Source organism: Megalobrama amblycephala, linkage group LG6, assembly GCF_018812025.1.
Source record: "Megalobrama amblycephala isolate DHTTF-2021 linkage group LG6, ASM1881202v1, whole genome shotgun sequence".
NCBI lineage: Eukaryota > Metazoa > Chordata > Actinopteri > Cypriniformes > Xenocyprididae > Megalobrama > Megalobrama amblycephala.
This window is the reverse complement of record NC_063049.1, coordinates 20,113,149-20,134,975: the sequence shown is the minus strand read 5'-3', so window position 1 is coordinate 20,134,975 and position 21,827 is coordinate 20,113,149. Positions and strand designations below refer to the sequence as shown.

The 21,827-nt window shown below is 38.7% G+C and overlaps 3 protein-coding genes across 7 annotated transcripts in view; 2 read left to right on the top strand and 1 right to left on the bottom strand.

Moving 5' to 3' along the window:
* igf2bp2a (insulin-like growth factor 2 mRNA binding protein 2a) overlaps positions 1-6,323 on the top strand; it is a 72,642-nt gene extending 66,319 nt beyond the window's left edge. For 3 of the 5 annotated variants that reach the window (XM_048193261.1, XM_048193259.1, XM_048193264.1), the window contains exons 15-16: positions 487-600; positions 764-1,039. In XM_048193261.1, the coding sequence (XP_048049218.1) occupies positions 487-600; positions 764-934 (285 nt within the window). In that variant the 3' untranslated portion in view covers positions 935-1,039. Of the gene's footprint in view, positions 1-486; positions 601-763; positions 1,040-2,268 lie in introns of those variants that run through there. The other 2 variants (XM_048193263.1, XM_048193262.1) reach the window with 1 other exon arrangement.
* A 706-nt stretch (positions 6,324-7,029) lies between these two features.
* tmem41aa (transmembrane protein 41aa) lies at positions 7,030-11,001 on the bottom strand. The gene is made up of 5 exons (XM_048193268.1): positions 10,777-11,001; positions 9,367-9,517; positions 8,340-8,501; positions 8,109-8,247; positions 7,030-8,028 (listed from the first exon to the last, which is right to left on the bottom strand). The coding sequence occupies exons 1-5, from the start codon at positions 10,947-10,949 to the stop codon at positions 7,808-7,810; spliced, it is 846 nt and encodes a 281-aa protein (XP_048049225.1). The 5' UTR covers positions 10,950-11,001; the 3' UTR covers positions 7,030-7,807.
* A 480-nt stretch (positions 11,002-11,481) lies between these two features.
* ehhadh (enoyl-CoA, hydratase/3-hydroxyacyl CoA dehydrogenase) lies at positions 11,482-20,848 on the top strand. The gene is made up of 7 exons (XM_048193258.1): positions 11,482-11,849; positions 12,135-12,238; positions 12,396-12,565; positions 12,762-12,873; positions 13,869-13,973; positions 18,501-18,842; positions 19,497-20,848. The coding sequence occupies exons 1-7, from the start codon at positions 11,776-11,778 to the stop codon at positions 20,747-20,749; spliced, it is 2,160 nt and encodes a 719-aa protein (XP_048049215.1). The 5' UTR covers positions 11,482-11,775; the 3' UTR covers positions 20,750-20,848.
* Positions 20,849-21,827: the final 979 nt, after the last annotated feature.

Sequence of the window (21,827 nt, the reverse complement as noted above, 5' to 3'; positions counted from 1 at the left end):
TTTAATATGTACCTGACTCATTTTTCCATGTAATTTGCTCTGCAAAAGGACTGAAAAAGTCTGTGAAAGCTTTTTTTCAAGCTATTTAAAGGGTAAAAACTTTATTATGTCTAAAGTTTGGTTATTATGTTATATAACTGTTACTTTTCGGTCTATGGCTTGAAGAGAGCAGGCTGATCTAAATCACTGTGACCTGTTTCAGTCAGGGTTATATGTTTTAGGAACTGTACATGTTGTTTCTAGTAAATATTTGTCTCTATTCATGGGGCCTCCAACCACCGGGGCATCATTTATAGAGTAGAGCCGTTGCAGTTGTTACCCAAGGGCATAACAGCAGATTGGTCTTTTACCAGTGAGCAACTTGATATGTGCTGCTTGTTCTTTTATGAGTCTGATTGCCACATAATGTTGGCTCACTTTGACCCAACTGGCATTATGACTGTTAGGTAGTGATGTCATCAGCTTGTTTCTCTGAACCTCTTTCAGGTTAATGAGCTGCAGAACCTAACCAGTGCAGAGGTCATAGTGCCACGGGACCAAACGCCAGACGAGAACGATGAGGTCTTTGTCAAAATCAGTGGGCATTTCTTTGCCAGCCAGGTAAATTATACATGATATATCACTACAAATATGGACAGTGTTTGTTTTCATATACCTTCTGCTGTTTTGTTCAAAAGAATTCTGAAAAATGCTATACTCTATCCTAATCAGCAGCAAAAAAGCGTATTTTTTCCATGTTAATATGAGATTTTGTCCTAACCAGCCACTGCTGTCAAGAGCACTGCATGAGGAGACGTACAGTCGGCCACATGGGCTTTATTTTTCCAAGCTGGGCGGCCCTGTCTACAGTCAGATCTCATTGGTCCAACATAATGCTCACCTTAACTGTGACTATGATTTTGTCACTTTGCACAACATTTCATTTCAACATTGATTTGAAATCTGCATCAAGTGTTCAAAAGTTGAGATTTTTTGTTTGTTTTTTAATAAATTAATACTTTTATTCAGCAAGGACAGATTAAATTGATTAAAAGTGACAGTAAACACATATATAATTCTATTTCAAATAAATGCTTCTTTATATTCATAAGAGTCCTGAAAAAAATGTATCACAGTTTTCACAAAAATATTAACCTGCACAACTGCTTTCATCATTGATAATAAGTAGGAAATTATTTGTGAGCAGCAAATCAGTATATTAGAATGATTTCTGAAGGATCATGTGACTCTGAAGACTGGAGTAATGATGCTAACAATTCATCACAAGAATAAATTACATTTTAAAATATATTAAAATAGATAACACTTTATATAAATTGAAATTATATTTTTCTTCTTTTTTTACTGTATTTTTGATCAAATAAATGCAGCCTTGGTGAAAAGAAAAAGACTTCTTCCAAAAATCTTTCAACCCCAAAACTAACATTTTTAATGTTAGTGTATTTTACTTCATTTTGTTCCTTGACTATGTAAAAGCTAAAAGCTGTTGAATTGGGTGTAAATAAAATCACCTCTTATTGGTCAATGATACATGGCATCAGTGTTGGGGGTAACGCATTAAAAGTAACGTAATCAGATTACTTTTTTCAAGTAACTAGTAAAGTAATGCATTACTTTTAAATTTACAACAAAATATCTGAGTTATTTTTCAAATAAGTAAATGCAAGCTACTTTGTTTTCCCATTTATTGACTGACAGCTCTCCTGTCCTCATGCTGAGAGAAATTGGGAGTAAGTGCAGAGGCGTTGTGTGAACATGATGGTTATTCTAGACTAGTTCTAGACTAAATGTGAGCAGGCATTTACTCATTTACTACTTCTGCTTGCTATTCTTCTGTATTCCAGAATAGCAGCTGAGCTGAAAGGCTTGTTTGTTTAAACTGCGCCCTCTACTGTACAGGCGTGAATTTGCATTTCCTTCAGCTTGATGCTTATTCATTTCACTTTTGGTGTGAAAGGACCTTTACATTTGCCACAAATAGAATTTTTTGGTGTTATAAAAACAAACAAACAAATAAACAGCCCAACTCAGATGAGAAAAAGTAACATAACACATTACTTTTAATAAAAATGTTTTATTTTTTTTTGAGAATGACGCAAAATTGTAATGCATTACTTTTAAAAGTAACTTTCCCCAACCGTGCAGTGACAAAAACATGAAATTGTAATGTCTTACAGCACCACCGTCAAGCAGTCACCTCTCTCCTATTACAACCGGAGTGGAACCAAACATTTACCACTATAAACATGCTCTCCTCTGGTTCCACAGACTGCACAGAGGAAAATCAGGGAGATCATCCAGCAGGTGAAGCAACAGGAGCAGAAGCACCAGCAAGGCGCCCCCGTGACACATCGCTCCAAGTGACCATCAGGGCAGCCCCAGCGGGCACCTGCCAATGAATGTAGCCCTCCCAACTGGAATCAGACCAGACCGGATGCAGGGGACCGGCCGGGCAGACCAGCAGCCGTGGGATCAAAACCAAAGAACTTCTTTCTAGGGGAGATGAAGGAGCCACAGGCAGAAGGGCTCTGAGTGCACTGCCAGCTTGGGGAGGGAGGGGGGAAGGAAGGAAGCGCAAGGAAGACAAGTGTTCCTTTTATTGTTCAAACACACCCTGACTGAGAATAGAATAGGTATGGGGCTTCTGTTATCAGGATGGGACACATCACGGTCACCCCAAGTAACAATTTCTTTAGAAACTTCTTAATTTAGGCTTAATATAGGGTTAACAAAGATAAGACGCTCCATTAACACGTGTACACTGATGCATTTTGACTGAGTTGTGTTGCTGTTTTCTTGGGTAGGAAAGAGTGGGTGTGCACTAGCAGTTGGCGACCGATTTTTATTTTATTTTTTAATTTTTTTAATTTTTGATGCTCAGATTGCGATTTCAGTGATCCTCAGCAGTATTCTCACCAGTACACTAGAACAAATATACTGTTATCTGAAGCAGAAGTACGATTCGTGTTTTGCACAAGCCATTGGCCGAGTAGTGCACATATGCGGTTGCATACGCATAACATTATGTTTTTCAAATTTCTTTGATGTTGGGAACGAGAATGTTGGGAATTGTAAAGGACAGAACCTTTACTTGTATCTTAGCCTGTTTGCATTTCAGGACACATCATCCAACGCAATGGATCCTTGTTACTTAAGCCTGCGTTTGCCAACGGATGCGGTTGAAACATTTCTTACTGTGCATATCTTTCATTTTTTAGCTTTTCGTTCTTATTTCTATCCAGCTCTTACACTCCTTTTTTTATTTTAACGCCAGTGTTTTTGCGGCCTCTGCATTTTGTCATTTCATTGCCTCCACATTCTTGTGGCGGTAGTCATTACGAGACCGGTATGTAGTAGATGTGGATTAGGAGTCACCACCCCTTGTTTGCTTTAGGGGGTATGAAAAGAATATAAAGCAAGCACCAGCGCCTGAAAGACAGCGCACCTTTTACTGGCTTGGCATCGGGCAGAAGCGAAATCGAATGTGCATCAAGAACTCTGCCTTAATCTATGCTGAAAGCAAACGAAAAGATGAGCGACTCAAAATGTGATTGGAGGGTCAGGTTTATTGTGGGACGAGGAGGCACCTGTGGTACACACACGACCGCGTTTGGCTTTAAATCTCTTTGTCAGGGAGCTTTCTAAATGGCATGACATCTGTGAATGTACAATAAGCAGCCTTTTAGAGAGAGCACCACCCTGTCATGTTCAGTGAGCTGGTTGGTCAGCGAAATTGTTTTTTTTTTTTGTATTATTATTACTTTTTTTTACCAATACTTGGGCTGTTTTGGGAAATTGATCGACTATTTCAACAGGACGTGCAGGCATGGATATCCCTTTGTGCTTTATTTTCTTCTACTTTTTGACCATGGAAGCTTGTGGCCTTAACGTCACCGGTCTATGACATCACAGACAGCTCCCTCGCCCAATGAGAGCTAAGCCTCATCTTCCAGACGCAAGGTTTATGCCAATACGCACAGCTTCCATTTGTGTGTATGCGTGTGTGTATATAGATATATATATAAAGAGAGAGAAATATTTATGAATCTATTTTTTTTCCTATTTTGTGACGAGAGCTATTAATAAGAAACAGAAAAAAGTCTTTTTTTTTTTTTTTTTTTTTTTTTTGGTGGAACACTGCCATGTTATTCTGAAGGGAAGTGTTTATTTTCTTGGAAGTAGACTATGAATATTGGTAGTATACTAACAGTAAGAACAGTAATGAATCAACGCAACACTTGTATCAGAATGTGATTGGCGCGCATGTCAGTATTGTGATCTACCTCAGGCGTCAGGGTACCTCAGTCCAATCTTAATTTCCCTTTTTTTTTTCTCCCAACATTTTGTATGCCTTGTAAACTGAAAGTTTTGAACGTTTTCTTTTTAATGATAATAATAAAATATCAAGAAAAAGACTAGTCTGAAGTCTTCAGGTCCATCTGACAAAGAAGAATGGATCTTAAAGCTTTCAAAACTGTATGTGAATATACTGCGTTCTTTTACCGATCACAACCTCGTGATTTATAGAATGTGTAACTGGGGGGTACTTACCTGCACGAAAGGGGTTCTGAATGTGGATATTGTATACTGATGTCTAGATCAATGACAAATGGTTGAAAGACTATGAATATCACGTAGAATGGCTTAATTCAAAGCATTACGTAACGTTGTCTGAAGCGCAAGCCAGGTTTCTCTTTACATTTTATAAAAATTAGTCCAAATTCAGGAATTACAGTAAGACCAAATTTTTTAATTGAGGTTTTTCTATCAAGGCCTTTCTCAAAACAAACCCGGTTTGATACGAATAAAAAAAATAAAAATAAAAAAGCTCTGTTTTCTTGATGTAATAATTCACAGAGTCACTGTGTTTGTTTATTGTAATCACACAAAAGTCACAAATGCAGGTATTTTTGTCGCCTCAGATCTGCTCTGACTGCAGTGGATCTGTTGCCTGTTACTGTACATGCGTGTTACCTCTCAAAGACCGAGGCCTATGTCAAATCGAGATGGAAGACAGTAGACGGTCAGGTCCAAGTATGTGAACTTGCAAAGCTGGTTGGCTTTCATACAGTAATTCACATGATTTGTCTGTGGACTGAACTGCAAGAAGTCCCGCTCTGTAGTTTTAGTAACCGTTTTCAGTAGGGGTGCGTTACCGTAGACCTGTGTAAATTGTTTGTTTTGTACCTACTGAAGCAAATTGCCCACCAAGAGTAGCACAGATGTCAGATGCCGACAGTGTTTCTATTAGTAAAGGTTAGAGGCTTCTGGTAGAACAAGTCAAGTTTGTGGATTTCTACCAAGTTTTCACTCGAGAAGCCGAACACGGTTCTTGACTCTGTGAAGGCTCGTAGCCAAACGAGGCCGTTATTTCCCCTGAATGATAGACTTTCTGCTTAATCTCAGGTGTTTGCTCATTGATGGAGTTCAGGTTGTGTAGCAGTATGATAACTCGGTTCACTTTTAAGCGTTATTGTAACTGTAACACGTGCCACGCTGTCGATAGACACCTATCTAACATTCAACAGTGGTTAACTTTTCTTAAAGAGTTTGTATTTCGAAGCTTTGTCAGGTGTGCATCAGTATTTAACTTTACGGAAGCATTAGTCGATACGTGCATTAACTAACATCACACTGTTATATTGTCTCTGTAATCTGGTAATTAAGCTGCCTCGCTATCCATTACGATATCCTGTAACATAACGCTAGGGATAATTGAGGTCTTTGCATTATCTTTAGGGCAAAAGTCATAGCTTATATAAGTCGAACGAATCAGGTCAGTTTAGGGTAGCTGTTGTTTATAGTCTTGGCATGAAATTTCATTGTGGTCTGCTTTGGGCCCTAAAACTTTTAGGGTGAACGGAGACTGAAAGTAGGTGCTGTTCTATGTTTTTTCTATATTCGGTTGATATTAGAATAGACCACAAACACATCTATAGTTGCTCACAGTATGACGACACCGTTCTAGTTGTGTTTAACTCGGGATGAGAGCGGGAAATCAGAGCGATGCATGAGAAATCAACGCAAATCGAAGGCTGTGAAAACTTCTTTGCGCCTTTTCCACGGCAGATCCATTCCTACGCAGCTCTCTAGCTTCTCGCGTTAGTTCATTTCGAGCGACGTGAAATAGAGACTGGGCTTGCTGCACTGCCTGCCGTGTACCCTTAGCTGGATTGTGGGTAGTGAGGGGGGGAGGGAGGGGAACTGAGAGCTGATCTTTTTTTTTGTTTTTTGTTTTTTGCTAACAACCATGTTGTTTTGAAATGTAGGCGAACTGTACTGCTGATCAACATGGATTTAAGCAATAAAAATTCTTTATAAAACTCTCGTGTCCGAAGCTCATCTTGTTGGCCAGGGGTGTTCTATCCTTCTCTTGGAGGGCCACTGTCCTGCAGAGTTTAGCTTAAATCCTAACATTCCACAGTACCTCCCGTGGTACCAGTTACTCCAAATGGTTCAAGAACACCATGCAATTTACTTTGGGTATGCCTTTTTTAGGCTAATTTGACAGGAGTGCGAAGGGGTTAAACAACTGAACTTCCAATTAGACTCTTTCCTAAAATTGTGTAGCCCTAGCACTATTAAGGGTGTGACTGTTTCAGACACAGCCCTGGAAGCTTCCTCTCAAGTGTGTTTGACTCTGTAGGATAAATGGTCCTGTTGGAGCAGGACTGGACAACCCCTGTTTTATTGGGTCAAACAAATGCACTGATCATAATGTGATGGCATATTTTCCCTTTAATTTAAAAGCTGCATTCATAATATTAATCAACTGTACATATGAATGCTTGCTTGTGTAACGGACGTAGGCCGGTAATAGCTGTGTGTGTAAACCTCACTCCTCTGATCTCAAGAGGCACTCTAGCAACTGACACTAGAGACTGCGGTCTTTAGCCTCCTTGTTAGAGGGCCCAACCTCCATGCCGGCGGACCCGGGTTCGAGTACCGCTTAATGCGGGTGGTTCAAACAGGAGGGGTTACGCTTGAAATGAACAGCATGCAGGTGTGATTAAATGTCCTGACAGAAGCTAATGGAATGAGTTTATTGACAGATGACTGATCACATCATAAACAGCTTTACTCACATGATGTGGGTGTTTGGTGAATAAAAATAGTGCATTCTGCTCACAGCGTTGCTATTGGCACTGGCACATAGAAAAGAATTTACTTTAATTCACCATTTAAACACTACCAAGTTGGATGGGCTTTCAGTTTCCAGGCATGACTTTACATCTTGGATGTCTGCCTCCCCATATAGACAAAAAACTCATTGTGAATATTTACAACTTGATGTTAAATTTTAATATTTACAAGTACTCCAACATGGTAAAATATTTAATATTTTCTCACTCAGTGAGGTAGTTCACTTTTTAAGGCTTGTGTAAAATTTCCACAACAGTAACCTACAACCAAAATCCACAATATCAATAATAACATTACAGTTTGTACTAAAAGAATACCTCAAATACTTTGCTGCAAGATTCCACGTCTTCACAAAATCCTGTTATGGACAGCTGATTTGCGTCAGAATAAATGTACAGTATGTATAGTAAACTCTGATTTCAGAATTCCAGACCAACAATATTATAAATAGACCCAAAAGAACAACCCAAAAGGCAGCAAAAAGGTCCTTTCTCTCACATACATTACGATCTGTGCCAAAAAAGACACGGCAGCCTTCCAAGTAAAGAGTATGTAAAAATTACACTTCCATTTTGAAATATGTTAGGCCACAAAAAAAAAAATAGAGCTCTTAAAAAGCACTTTTTATCCAAGTGGGATTGGATCAATGACCCAACACTGCCGCTTATCGGTTCTTCTTGTCTTGCCTGAGTCCATTTGATTCGAGGCCATCCAGATGGAGATGCCGAGTGCTGTATTTACGGATCAGAGCTCCAGGCAGCAGGGCGACACAAGCAATAAGGAGCAGTTTCAACACCACACTCCAGGAGAACAAGTCATCCAGAGAGGAGATATGAGACAGCATTGAACCCGTCTGGACGCAGATGAAGTTGTACGGCATCAGGCCTGAAAGTCAAATAAACACGTTTGAAAAAAATGCTACAAATATCAAGGGAAGGAAATGTTCTTTATTTAACTGTATTTACCAATGAAGACAGCCATGAAGAAAAGAGTGACAGGAATATTCAGTATTGGGGAGGTCATGTTTAAGAACCAGTTTGGACTCATGGGAAAGAATCTCAGGAACAGCAGAAAAAAGAACAAGCTACTTCTGTTTTCCTCGACCTGGAAGAAAGTAAAAATGTCAGTGAAGTCAAGTGAGGATTAGCATACTTTGTGCTTTCAGACATCTTAGAAGAGAAGATTACTAGATGTACCTTCTTCTGCAGCATGGCCACCTTGTCAGGGAATAGTCTCACAATGTGCTGCTTGCCAAACGCCTGGGACAGGAGGAAACAGAGAGTGGCACCTACTGTGGTGAGGACACAGGCGAGAAGAAGACCATGCCACGTCCCAAACAAGGCCCCAGCCAAGATGTTCTGTGGGAAAAAAGTCATACGCTTGAAGTAGAAGTCAAAAGATATGAATGTGCATGTTGTACATAACCCTCCCGCTGTCTGCTGTCGATAATATGGGAACGCTGTTTGTGTGGGCGGTCAAATTGACCCCTGTTGGTTTCCATGCGGTTCGCTAAAAATCAACACTACGAAAAACACTAACATCTACTGCAGCTTGTCAGAGACAAAAAATAAATATACACATGAGAAATGAGTTCCTTTCTTTGTGTTGGGGTCAGTTTGACTCGTGTAGTTATGTTGACAATGAGCTGTGCAGACAAAAAAATGTCATTACTTGCACACCGAGGTGAAAATGTTCAAAGCCTTGTGAGGGTAAAATGGGTTTCTCAAACTTCTTGTCAGTGCTGCAACAGTCTAGTAATTGAGATCCAAAAAACTAACAACTGACTGTAAAAACTAAAATAGATGAAGAAACATGATTCAGAAGATGAGTCTTAAATTTCATAAGTTCTCGTATATTTTATATTTGACAAGCTACAATAAACGTTTTCTAAACGTTTTCAAAGTATTTTTTACTTTGTGTTGATTTTAGGCAAACTGCATGGAAACCAGTGGGTCCAGTCATTCATGAAACCAGTCTATTTGATCACAGTCACCAAAATTTGTACAGCCTTTCGAAAACATATACATGTAGAAACTTTGCATGCACATTCATGAACTTAAATAAGAAAAATTTCCAGGAAAATATAAACATTTTAACCAGTGTTTCAAGCAGTCAATAATCGAATGTGGGTCAAATTGACCCGCAACACAATAGGAAGGATGAATGTGTGTCATTTTCAAGTGTACATTAAAGTATAATGTTTTAACTAAGTTGTGCTCTTACTAAAAAAGAGGAACCGGGTATGGCAAAAGCCTGCTTGTAGAGGTAGGCACTGCAGAAGATTAACAGCACATATCCTGTGTGCTCTGTTTTATAAAACTGCAACAGCTCCGCCATCTCTTTCAGCTCTTCCAGGTCTGATGGGAACTTCAACCTGGACCAAAACAAAATATACAAATGAAGATGAAAATAATAGTGGTTTTCATTTTACATCTAAGAGACATAATAATACATTATATTTTATACAGTCAATTTAAAGGGTTAGTTCACCCAAAAATGAAAATAATGTAATTTTATTACTCACCCTCATGTTGTTCCACACCCGTAAGACCTTTGTTCATCTTCGGAACACAAATTATGATGAAATCCGCTGACTCAGAGAGGCCTCCATTGACAGCAATGGTACTTCCTCTCTCAAGATCCATAAAGGTACTAAAACATATATAAAACAGTTCATGTGAGTACAGTGGTTCAATATTAATATTATAAAGTGACGAGAATACTTTTTGTGCTCCAAAAAAAAAAAATAAATAATAACTTTTAAACAATATAGTGATGGGCTGATTTCAAAACAATGCTTTCCGAATCGAATCAGTGACTCAGAGTGCCAAAGTCACGCAGGCAGTTTAGCCGTTTGATAGGAGATCCGAATCACTGATTCGATTCGTAAAGCTCCGAAGCAGTGTTTTGAAATCGGCTCATCACTATGTTGTTTTTGGCGCACAAAAAGTATTCTCATCGCTTTATAATATTAAGGTAGAACTACTGAACTTACATGAACTGATTTAAATATGTTTTTAGTAGCTTTATAGATCTTGAGAGAGGAAGTACCATTGCTGTGAATGCAGGGCTCACTGAGCCATCGGATTTCATCAAAAATATCTTAATTTGTGTTCCGAAAATAAACGGTCTTACGGGTGTGGAACGACATGAGGGTGAGTAATAAATGACATTACTTTCATTTCTGGGTGAACTAACCCTTTAAAGCAAGCTTCTCTGTGCTTACATAGGTAAAAAAAAAAAAAATTAAAATAATAATACATAAAGAGAAAAAAAATCAAATAAAAGCTATCCTAAAGAAATAGTTCTTAAGATAATATCTAAATAAATTAAGAAAGTGAGTTTGTAGAGCATCGCCGACAATAGTAGTGGATATTCACGAGTAAACTTCTGCTTTATGAACATGGCAGCAACAGAACAGATCTAATTTCACTGCCAAAGAACAAATGACAGCTGGAGACAAGGACAAGATATAGAGCATCCATTTTGGGAATGCTTAACACTTGTTTTACACTATGCAAGCTATACATCATCATCATAATGTTTTTCATAAGACTGGTAAATCACAATTCGAGCTGTATCTAGCTAAAGACAGACCGTAGTTATCATCACACATGCATCAGAGAGGCACACCTGGAGGCTGCAGTCTCCATTTCACTTTGGCTGTCTTCACCATTAAATTTTGCCGTGTCTTCTTCATGGTCCTGTTTAGGCAGCTGAGGTCCAGGGGGGAGATAGGAGGACAATAAATAAAGGTAAAATGTCGCCGTCACTATTACAGCGATCAGTCCAGCAAGTGAGCGCATGACGGAGTAACTAGAGGGCGCAGATACTGCATGTCCAATTCATTCACTGCGGATAACTTCCGGGAGCGAAAGTACGAATCCTACGTAAGCGAAGGCCATACTTATGAATATTAATTAGTCTATGCTGCCGCTGATTGGTAACCTTCTTAACGTACACAGACACGTGATCTATTTAATATTCATAAGTAAGTCATTCGCTTTAGTGGAATTCGTTGATTCGCAGGTTTAACAAACTGAAATTATCAACATTTTCCTTTTTGAAAATAAAAAGATGCCAGAGTTTAATGAAACAAATTCTGGAAAAGTTGAATATTTTATTTAACTATGCCTGTTCTAAAAGTCTTTATACAAAAACATTACAGTATTATTTAAAATTATATATATTTAAATATATCAGAAATACATAATTCCACTCAAAACCACATTTAGTTTCCTTTTTTTTTTTTTTTTTTTTTTTTACAATCCAAACTTGTATGTGGCGTATTTCTTTCAGCCTATTGGATGGACGTCACGTCACAAAATTAATTTTCATGAGCCTGTCCTTGACCGTAGTAGAACAACGTGTAAATTTGCTTCCGGGAATGGAAGTGTTGTCTCCTGCGATGATCAGATGTGATCTGAATAACTTTAGCTTTTTTGGCAAAGCAATGTGTTTATACTGTCACACACAAAAAATAATTGTCATGGAAGACACGTAGCAGATGTAAGACACGGTCAAATAATAAATCATGGTGGGTGTGATTGCATTGACGCACTGAGTTTGCTGGGGACAAGTTCCAAAGTTCGTTCAGCTCACAACACAAACAACACAGTTCAGCTCAACACAATGGCGCGATATGAACTTGTTAAACGATCAGTTGCTCTGATCACTCTTACCAACCCACCAGTCAATGCCTTAAGGTGAGTAAAAACCTGTTTTTGTTATTTTTTTACTCAAATAAAATAATGCATGTTCATATTTTCCAATCCATCTGTGACCAAACTACAGTAATTCATAGAATCTTACATATATTTTCTTATTATTATGTACTACAATGTTATAATTCAAATTTTTGCATAGTTAAAAAAAAAACTTTTATAAATGATAAGATTGTTGCACGTGATCTTCCACATAGATAAATACAAAGTATACTTGAAAAGTGCATTATTATAGTGCACACATGTCCATCTGCTCTTTCTCCTTAGTTCTGCAGTGCGTCATGGCATTGCAAAGACCATGGAGCGAGCCCTGAGTGACCCAAAGGTCACGGCCGTGGTGATCTGTGGAGAGAATGGAAGATTCTGTGGAGGTTAGAATATCAAAGACAAACATCCACCAAAAAAAAAAAAAAAAAAAAAAAGTTTTCAGGTTAAACAAATGCTGGCACATGTTGCACAAGTCTTTCATTGAATTGCTTGTCTGAGTTATGTAATAAGACCATCTGATGATAATGCATTTTTCTGCAGGTGCAGACATCCGTGAGTTTGCTGGGCCTTTGAGAGGACCTCCTCTGGTACCCTTGTTGGATCTCATAGAGGCAGGAGAGAAGCCTGTGGTCGCTGCCATAGAAGGAGTGGCTCTAGGTGGAGGCCTTGAATTAGCCCTAGTCTGTCACTACCGTATTGCACACTTTAAGGTAAACCATTTTATACTACTGAACATGCATACTGACATCTAGCTTGAATATCGTGCAATACTGTCTAGACTAGTGCTGCTATGTCAGTAGTTAATGCGCTGAACTTTGATATCAATATTTGAAGTTTATCAGAGAGGGGAAAGGTTGTTGTTTGTGGTTTATGCACTAAGTATGTAGTGTATAATATGTGTTCCAGGCACGTCTTGGACTTCCAGAGGTGACTTTGGGCATCCTTCCAGCTGCTGGGGGAACTCAGCGCCTTCCCAGGCTCATTGGCATTCCTGCTGCCCTAGAACTAATCATCACTGGTAAATCATACACTTAGCCTATTGGCACACCCACATTTCACCCCAACAGACCCCCCCCCCCCCCCATCCGCAAGTGCTTTAAATATGTCAAGAGTTTGTTTCTGAATTTCCTGATTTGGTAAAAATGCCTGAGCTGAGCCCCTATTTTAATAACTGCTGTCTCTGATATTTTCAAAGAGACTTAATAAATAATTCAATAATTCTTCACTGTGGGAAGTGCTACAGTTAATCTGATCATCCAAGGTACTTTATGATAAAAATAAAAGCAACATTTTGTTTTCAGTAATAAATAAAAGTTTTCCCACCAGGTGTCAGCATTGTACATTGTTTCTGATTGATTTTCTTTAGGGCTTGTAGCAAGTCAAATCACCTTTATTTATATAGTGCTTTATACAATAGAGATTGTTTCAAAGCCGCTTTACATTGATAAACAGAAAAATGATGATTCAGTGATGCAAACAGAGTTCAATTCTGCTGTGAAGCAGTTCTAAAAAGAAAATATCGTCTTTGTTCAGTTCAGCTGAGGTCAGTTCAGACCTCAGCAACAGCAACAGTTCATCCAGAAATGAAAATAGTGTCATTTTTACCCACCCTCGTGTTATTCCAAACGTATACATTGTTATTTTATTCATTTATTTATTTTTTTGGGTGGAACACAACCTTTTTGCAGTGATTTTTTTTTTCTGTACATTTCATGATGACCACATATATCTTCTTTTTTAAGAGCTTTCATTAAAAATTCTAATTTGTTTTCCTCTGGAAAAAAATAACAGCATGCAGGATTGAAATTCTGTGAGGGTGAGTAATTTATTTTAATTTCTGGGTGAACTAATCCTTTAACAATTGAGCAATGAGATTTCAGTTGTTTTACAGTTATGATGGGATTTTCCTCACCCATTGTCACAATATATTAAGCAGAAAAATAATCACGTAAAGCACCCCACATTGCTCAGATTCTCCTTTACCAACAGCAGAAATATTGTTTCATATTGCAGGCCGCCATGTCTCAGCCCAGGAGGCGCTGAAGCTGGGCATCGTTGACCAGGTCACAGAACAGAATGCTTGTGAGGTGGCTGTGGAGTTTGCCCTGAGAGCCCTAGGTATGTCAGCATGAGCTTGCAAAGCAGAAATATGGATATTAAAAGACTGAATAGTAAAGGGAAGCAGAGTCTTTGGCAGGCTTTCAGAGTCGGGGGACGTACCAGATAAATCCTTTGTCACAGCAAACGGTATTAATGTTTCATATCCTTGTCAACGAGTTTCAGAGTCGTTCTGTGCTTTTGATCTATTTTTCAAGAAGTGAAAAGGAACAGACATTATTAGAATACTAATTGTGACCCCTCTGAGCATTGGAGAACAATTTAAACAAATGACATGTTTTATGAGTGCTTTGGTTTTTATAAAAAAAACAGTTCTTGAGGATTAATACAGATATTTTATTTACTTTTATGATAAGATATATCTTTATATTAGCTTGAATCAGTTAAAAAAAAAAAGCAAAATGTTAAAGGATTAGTTCACTTTCAAATGAAAATTACCCCAAGCTTTACTCACCCTCAAGCCATCCTAGGTGTATATGACCTTCTTCTTTCAGATGAACACAATTGGAGAAATATTAATAAAAATCCTGACACATCTGAGCTTTATAATGACAGTAAGCGTTACCAAACGAGTATGAGTGTCTCCATCCACATCCATCCATCATAAACATATTCCACACGGCTCTGGAGTGTTAATAAAGGCCTTCCGAAGCGTGTAAAAAAATAAAATAAAAAAATATCAATTTTTAACAAGTTATGGAGTAAAATATCTAGTTTCCACCCAACCGCCTTCCATATTCAAGTTACGGAAAAAACGGAAGTCGCGTAAGTTGGATAGGGACGGCGTACGACGTAGCGTAAACTTTTTGAACTGCGAGAGTTTTACACTTTCTTCGTAATTTGAATATGGAAGGCGGTCTGGTGGAAGCTAGATATTTTACTTTATAACTTGTTAAATATGTATTTTTTATTTTTTTTTACACAAATGCATCACTTCGCTTCAGAAGGCCTTTATTAACCTCCCGGAGCCGTGTTGAATATATTTATGATGGATGGATGTGGATGGAGACACTTTCTTCAGCTCATACTCATTTGGTAACACTTACTGATTATAAAGCTCGGATGCGTCAGGATGTTTATTAATATTTCTCTGATTGTGTTCATCAGAAAAAAGAAAGTCATATACACCTAGGATAGCTTGAGGGTGAGTAAAACTTGGACTAATTTTAATTTGAAAGTAAACTAATCCTTTAATGATTATATTTAGGGACTAAACTTTCAGAACAGCGGTCTTAAAAAAAGAAATACGGGACAAGTGAAGTCAAAAATCTTTGTACTGTCGCTTGGAGCGTGTTGAATCGTGCTCTCTCTGAAAAATAATTAGAGACTCCCTCTGCAGCTTCTGGAAAATGAATGCCAATTCCTCACCTTCTGCTTGACCCCCATTTCCTCCAGTAATGAAAAATCATATGAGAGCAATTAAATCATTGAAAAGATTGCCGGTCTCTCTGAAGTATTTCTGTCAAATTCTGCCGCTTTTCTAGGTCTACAGTAAGTGCGGCTGTTTATTAAGCTCTACAGACCACAAATTCACATTGAGAGTGAGGGAGCCAGATCTCTTGTAATGTGAATGTTGTGAGTGACACTCTTACGGAGAGATCAGGGTTCATCTAGAGTCAGGATAAGCTCTGGAGGGAGATTAAAGATTGGCCACAAAAGCTAATGCTCTCAATATAATCACACGCTGAGCGAAGATCAACCCCGCCAAATCCTTGCAACAGTCAACTAAATGGAACTGAGGAGCAGACGTGGCACAGGTATGGTGGATAACAGCCAAATGTGCCTGATTTACTGACTAATGGTAAATTGGAAATGGTCCAAATCAGTCAAATCTGTCAGAATGTAAACAGGTTGATCTCAAAATGTGAACACGCAGAATATGTTTAAAGAGAATGGCTGAGAATTAATCTGGATGATAAACATCAAGTATGCGATAGATCCTAATATCTATTGTGAGACAGTAGGGTCTCAGAGGTAAAAATCCCATTAATTTTCTCCATTGATAGAGCTCAGCAGAGACCTCCCACTCTAATAAAGCATTTATCTCTCTCTCTCTGTGTGTGTGTGTGTGTGTGTGTGTGTGTGTGTGCTTGTTTTTGTGATTTATGAGGACACAAATTTGTATAATGACATGGATATTACACTGGTATTACGACGTAAACATGAAATATGAGGACATTTCATGAGTCCTCATATTTAAAATAGCTTTAAAAACATACTAAACAATGTTTTATTAAAAATGTAAAAATGTTAGGTTTAGGGGTAGGGTTAGTGTAGGGGGATAGAATGTACAGTTTGTACAGTATAAAAACCATTACGTCTATGGAGAGTCCTCACTGACAGCAAAACAAACCTTTGTGTGTGTGTGTGTACTGTTCAAAAGTGACAGTAAAGACTTTTACATTGTTTTTAATAATAATAATAAGAAGAAGAAATGTTTAGCAAATTCGCACGTTAGAATGATTTCTGAAGGATAGTGTAAATAACATTTAAAAATATATTAAAACAGAAACCAGTTGTTTTAAATTTTTGATATTATTTCACAATATTACTGTTTTTACTATGCTATTGATGAAATAAATGCAACCTTACTGACATCACACTTTTGAATGGTAACATATGAATGTTTTGCAAATAATTTATACTTCATAATGACTATATTGTAACTCAGTAGTTTTATATTGTATTATTGCTTTTGATTTAGGAACGTTGTTGAACGGTGCTTCATTGGTTGAGTTGTTAATTTACTTGTAAATTAATTTAAGTTTTATTAATGTCTTTTTTTCTGATTTCTGATTATTTATTTAGTAATTTTTTTATTTACCTCAAATCAAATATTGAAATATTGTGATTAATCTTGTAGCTGGTTTGTTTAGTTTACAACTCTTTACCTGAAGAATTTGTTTTAAGAATTTATCCCTTTTTACAATGAATGGGAAAAATACTTGCGGAACCAAGATTGTTATGTGTTTGCTTTATTTTATTAATTTACTAATTTAACAGAACATCATGTAAAAAGTAAACACAAAAAGTGCCACACTTATACTCGCCCAACACTTTTTTTATAGAATCTCATTCTCTGCATTCATAGCTACAGAGATTTATCTTGTTTTCCAGTTGCTGAAACATCTGCCACATGCACCTATCAGGATCTGACCCATCCCTGCTTACTCACAATAAATCACAGCATTAGTGATTCAAGTCCTGCCCACAGCATCACAGATTAACCACAGCAACATCTGTATTATGCACCATAGCACAGTACACTAGACATCAAACCAGACACTCGTGTTTCTATGTGTTACTTGAAAGATACAACACTGTTTTGAAATGCTTATTCCTGTCAATATATGTTCTATTGGTTGCTCAAAACAGGACAGTGCAGAAAACAGATAGAGCTGTTGGTTTCTGGTCCTGCTGGCCCTTTAAGGCTCATCAGAGTGACCCAGATTCCAGAGAGAAAGATGAATCTAATGCAGTTAGAATCTATATTGAATCAGGTACCGCCCTGCGTAATCCTTTTAGTGAGGCAGGAAGTCAAATGCTAGAACCTCTGAATAAATTAAAAAATGCAGTTTTGATGGGCTGTGTTATGTGTGTGTCTTTGTGAGGACTGGTTTGAGTTTTAGACCATCGGAGTGAGATCAAAGAGTGTAAAGTGAAGACATTTTGGCTGGTCCTCACTCTCTGACACCCCTTTAAAGGCCAGTTTGAGGGTCAAGGCTTAGTTTTAGGGATAAGGTTGTGATTAGGTTAAGGGTAGGTTTAGGGTAAGGGTTCGGGTTAGGCACTTAGTTGTGATGGGTAAGGTTAGGGTAAGGAGCTAGAGATCATTGCATTGTGTCAATGAATGTCCTCACAAAGATAGATGTACAAGAATATTTGTGTGTGTGGTCCTGGTATGCCCTACGTTATGGGGACCAAATGTCCCCACAAGTATAGAAATACCAGTCAATTTTGACCTTGCGAGGACATTTGGTTTTGCCTCATGAGGAAAAAACCATATAAATCACACAGAATGATGCATTTTGAAAGTCTAAAATAGCAGAAAGATTTCTGTGATGGGTAGGTTTAGGGGTAAGGGGTAGTGTAGGGGGATATAATATGCAGTTAGTACAGAACTATTATGTCTATGGAATGTCCCCATAAAATATGGAAACCCAATATGTGTGTGTGTGTGTGTGTGTGTGTGTGTGTGTGTGTGTGTGTGTTTGTGTGCCTAGGTGTATGCCAGCAGAGATAAAGAGATAAGCACAGAATATGACTCAAGTCAGGTCTAGTGTTTGTGTGCTTTGAGTGCTATGATTACACACTTGAACTTTCAATAATCCAAAATTTTTTAGAAACTGATTACCATATTGTGGAATATCTTGTTAACGGTTCCATTACTATATAATTTTTGTGCAAATTCAACTGATTCAGAGTAATTCTCTTGTTTGTTATAAAACGACTATAATAACTACGCCAGGTTCAAAACTGTCCACTTAGAAATACCTATTTTGATATCATATCCTTTATGTTTTACAGCCAAACCGCTGTCTTCCCGAAGACTGAGCTCGCGGACCACACCCTGCCCTCCAAATCTGGATGCCCTATTAGAAGCGGTCACTATGCAGATTCAAAAGAAGGCTCGGGGAGTGATGGCCCCTTTGGCTTGTGTTCAGGCAGTGCGGGCAGCTGCTACAATGCCTTACAGCCAGGGAATAAAGCGGGAGAGTGAACTGATGGCCACTCTTTTCCACTCTGGCCAGGCCCGGGCTCTTCAGTACTGCTTCTTTGCTGAGAGGACTGCTGGGAAATGGACTCTACCTAGTGGAGCGCAATGGAATGACACCAAACCCAGAGAGATCCGGAGTGCAGCCGTCATAGGTACCCAGAGAGAATGTCTTTATGTGCACAAAGAAGACCTGGGGATGGTAGCAGGATTAACTAAAACTAAAACTATTAAAACATTTTTGTGAATTGAGTAAAAATAAAATCAATTATAAGTATTACATTTACATTTATGCATTTGGCAGACTTATTTTATTCAAAGCTACTTGCGTTGCATTCAAGATGCACATTTACATTTGATCAGTTCTTGCTTTGCTTGGGATTCAAACCCATGACCTTGGAATTGTTTGTGTGTTCCCTGGGAACTGAATCCATTGCTAATGTCATTCTCTCTCTGCTGAACAACAAGAATATATTAATTAAAAAAAAATGTTAATTTAAAAATTAAATATTTCTGTATAATATTCTCATCTTGGACAGCACACTTATATGTTGTTAGTGTGCCAATGTTGTTTTTCAGCAGTGTTAAACCATCTGTTTGCTTGATGTCTGAGACAAGCAGAGATATTCTGTTATCATAGAGGAAGGATGCTGGCAGTGTGCAAACCATCATGCATAGAAATTTGGCACAGTTTTGTGCTCTGCTCAGTTTCACCATCTGCCAATTAACAAGTCTAATTGTACCTATGTTGTTTTAAATTGATGGTTTTGTTTTACTCTGTATTGACCATTAATTTGTCACCCTTTTAGGTCTGGGCACTATGGGAAGGGGCATTGCTGTGTCTCTGGCACGTGTGGGAATTCCTGTCATTGCTGTCGAGTCAGACAAGAAACTCTTGGAGACTGGCAGGCAGATGGTGATTGGCATGCTTGAGAGAGATGCCAAAAGACGGGGAGTGAGTGCCTCTCTCAATCTCCTCAAATTCACCCTCAGCTTACAGGACCTGAAGGATGTGGACCTTGTTATCGAAGCAGTCTTTGAAGACATGGCACTTAAGAAGAGTGTTTTCCGAGAGTTGTCCAAGGTGTGTAGACCAGCCACTCTACTCTGCACCAACACCTCTGGTCTGGATGTGGATGCGTTGGCCGGTGTGACGGACAGACCGCAGCTGGTGATTGGGATGCACTTCTTCTCACCGGCACATGTCATGAAGCTCCTAGAAGTCGTCTGTGGGCCTCGTTCCTCAAGCGAAACCGTCGCTACAGCGATGAGCCTTGGGAAGAGGATGGGAAAGGTGAGTGTTGCAGTTGGAAACTGCCCTGGTTTTGTTGGAAACCGCATGCTGAAGCCTTACTCTGATCAAGCCTCCTTCCTGCTGGAGGAGGGGGCCACACCTGAACAAATCGACAAGGCTCTGGAGGACTTTGGTTTCGCAATGGGAGTCTTTAGGATGTCTGACCTTGCAGGCCTTGATGTTGGTTGGAGAGTCCGTAAGGAATCTGGGTTGACCGGGCCTGATGTTGACCCAAAAAATCCCCCACGTAGGCGCCAAGGGCGTAAGTACTGCCCCATTCCAGACATGGTCTGTGAGCAAGGCAGGTTTGGCCAGAAGACAGGTCGTGGCTGGTACGTGTACGACAAACCTGGGGGTACAAACGCAAAACCCGACCCACTGATCCAGAACCTCCTTGAGACGTACCGGAGCAGGTACGGCATTAAGCCGCGCAATATTACAGATCAGGAAATAATTGAGCGATGCCTTTTTGCACTGGCCAACGAGGGCTTTCGTATTCTGGAGGATGGCATAGCTGCCCAACCGGAGGATATTGATGTCATCTATCTGTTCGGTTATGGCTTTCCAAGGCACCGAGGTGGGCCCATGTTCTACGCCAGCATGGTGGGCCTGCAAAGAGTCCTGGAGAGGTTGGAGCATTACCACCAAGCCCATCCTGATGTGCCTCATTTGGAGCCCAGTCCTCTTCTGAAAAAACTTGTGGCTTGTGGCAGTCCTCCTGTCCAAAAATGGAGAGAGCATATCAAAACAATGCACAGCCATCTCTAAGAGCACCATGCACAACATGCCAAATATGTTTATTTTATCTAAAATTGCATAAAACATTTTATAAATTACATAATAAAGAACTGACTTTTTCAACTCTTATCCATGTCTCATTATTTCTCCTTGAATAAGTTTTAATTTCCTTGTATTTTTGCATTCCTTAGAAGCAGACATCTATTTTTTGGCAGAAAGGATGGTAGTTGTGACTTCCTGTTAGTAATGTGATAGCAACCTGAGTCGTAACAAAGCACTGTTCGCCAGAGGAGAACTGCCCCCCCGACTAAGCCTGGTTTCTCCCAAGGTTTTTTTTCTCCATTTTAGCACCTATTTGCCACTTGTTTGCCACCTGATGTCACCTGTTGGAGTTTGGGTTCCTTGCTGCTGTCGCCTTTGGCTTGCTTAGTTGGGGACACTTGACATTTGACTTGACATTTGATATTCAACAGTGCTTTGGTCTGCCTGCATTGACACTATTAAGCCAAAATTATGTACCAGTTATCAATGTAAAGCTGCTTTGACACGATCTACATTGTAAAAAGCGCCATATAAATAAAGGTGACTTGACTTATTACCTTGTTTCATTTTTGCACAGCTCTTGTTTCAAGCCCCACTGTTGCCATTATTCCAGTCTTCAGTGTCACATGATCCTTCAGAAATCATTCTAATATGCTGATTTGCTGCTCAAGAAACATTTCTTATTATTATCAATGCTGAAAACTGCTTAATATTTTGGTGGAACCATGATTGTTTATTTTAGGATTCTTTGATGAGAAGAAATGTGTCACTTTTGATCAATTTAATGCATCCTAGCATAAAAAAAATACAAAAACAATGTAATTGCCCATACTTTTAAGCAGTAGTGTATAGATTATGAATTACCTATTTATTTATATGTGTTTTATTATTTATAAGGCTGTGCATTCAGTTTGAGGAAAACTTTTAATTAATTTGGCTTTGATGATCTATGTGGAATAGCTGGTCTGTTAGGTGTAGTGTGTACAATGTGATTTGTGCTTTGCTGCAAGGGATAAGTTAATTGCTATTGCTTCTGTGCTGCTACCCAAATATGTTTGAGGCTGTT

Bases quoted from the DNA above. Each gene is read 5' to 3' on its own strand.
- ehhadh (XM_048193258.1), top strand. From the start codon at position 11,776: ATGGCGCGATATGAACTTGTTAAACGATCAGTTGCTCTGATCACTCTT. The intron at 12,239-12,395 runs GTTAGAATATCA...ATTTTTCTGCAG, and splicing joins GAATGGAAGATTCTGTGGAG to GTGCAGACATCCGTGAGTTT. The intron at 18,843-19,496 runs GTACCCAGAGAG...TCACCCTTTTAG, and splicing joins CCGGAGTGCAGCCGTCATAG to GTCTGGGCACTATGGGAAGG.
- tmem41aa (XM_048193268.1), bottom strand. From the start codon at position 10,949: ATGCGCTCACTTGCTGGACTGATCGCTGTAATAGTGACGGCGACATTT. The intron at 8,248-8,339 runs GTACATCTAGTA...ACTTTCTTCCAG, and splicing joins TGGCCATGCTGCAGAAGAAG to GTCGAGGAAAACAGAAGTAG. The intron at 8,029-8,108 runs GTAAATACAGTT...TTTGACTTTCAG, and splicing joins CTTCATGGCTGTCTTCATTG to GCCTGATGCCGTACAACTTC.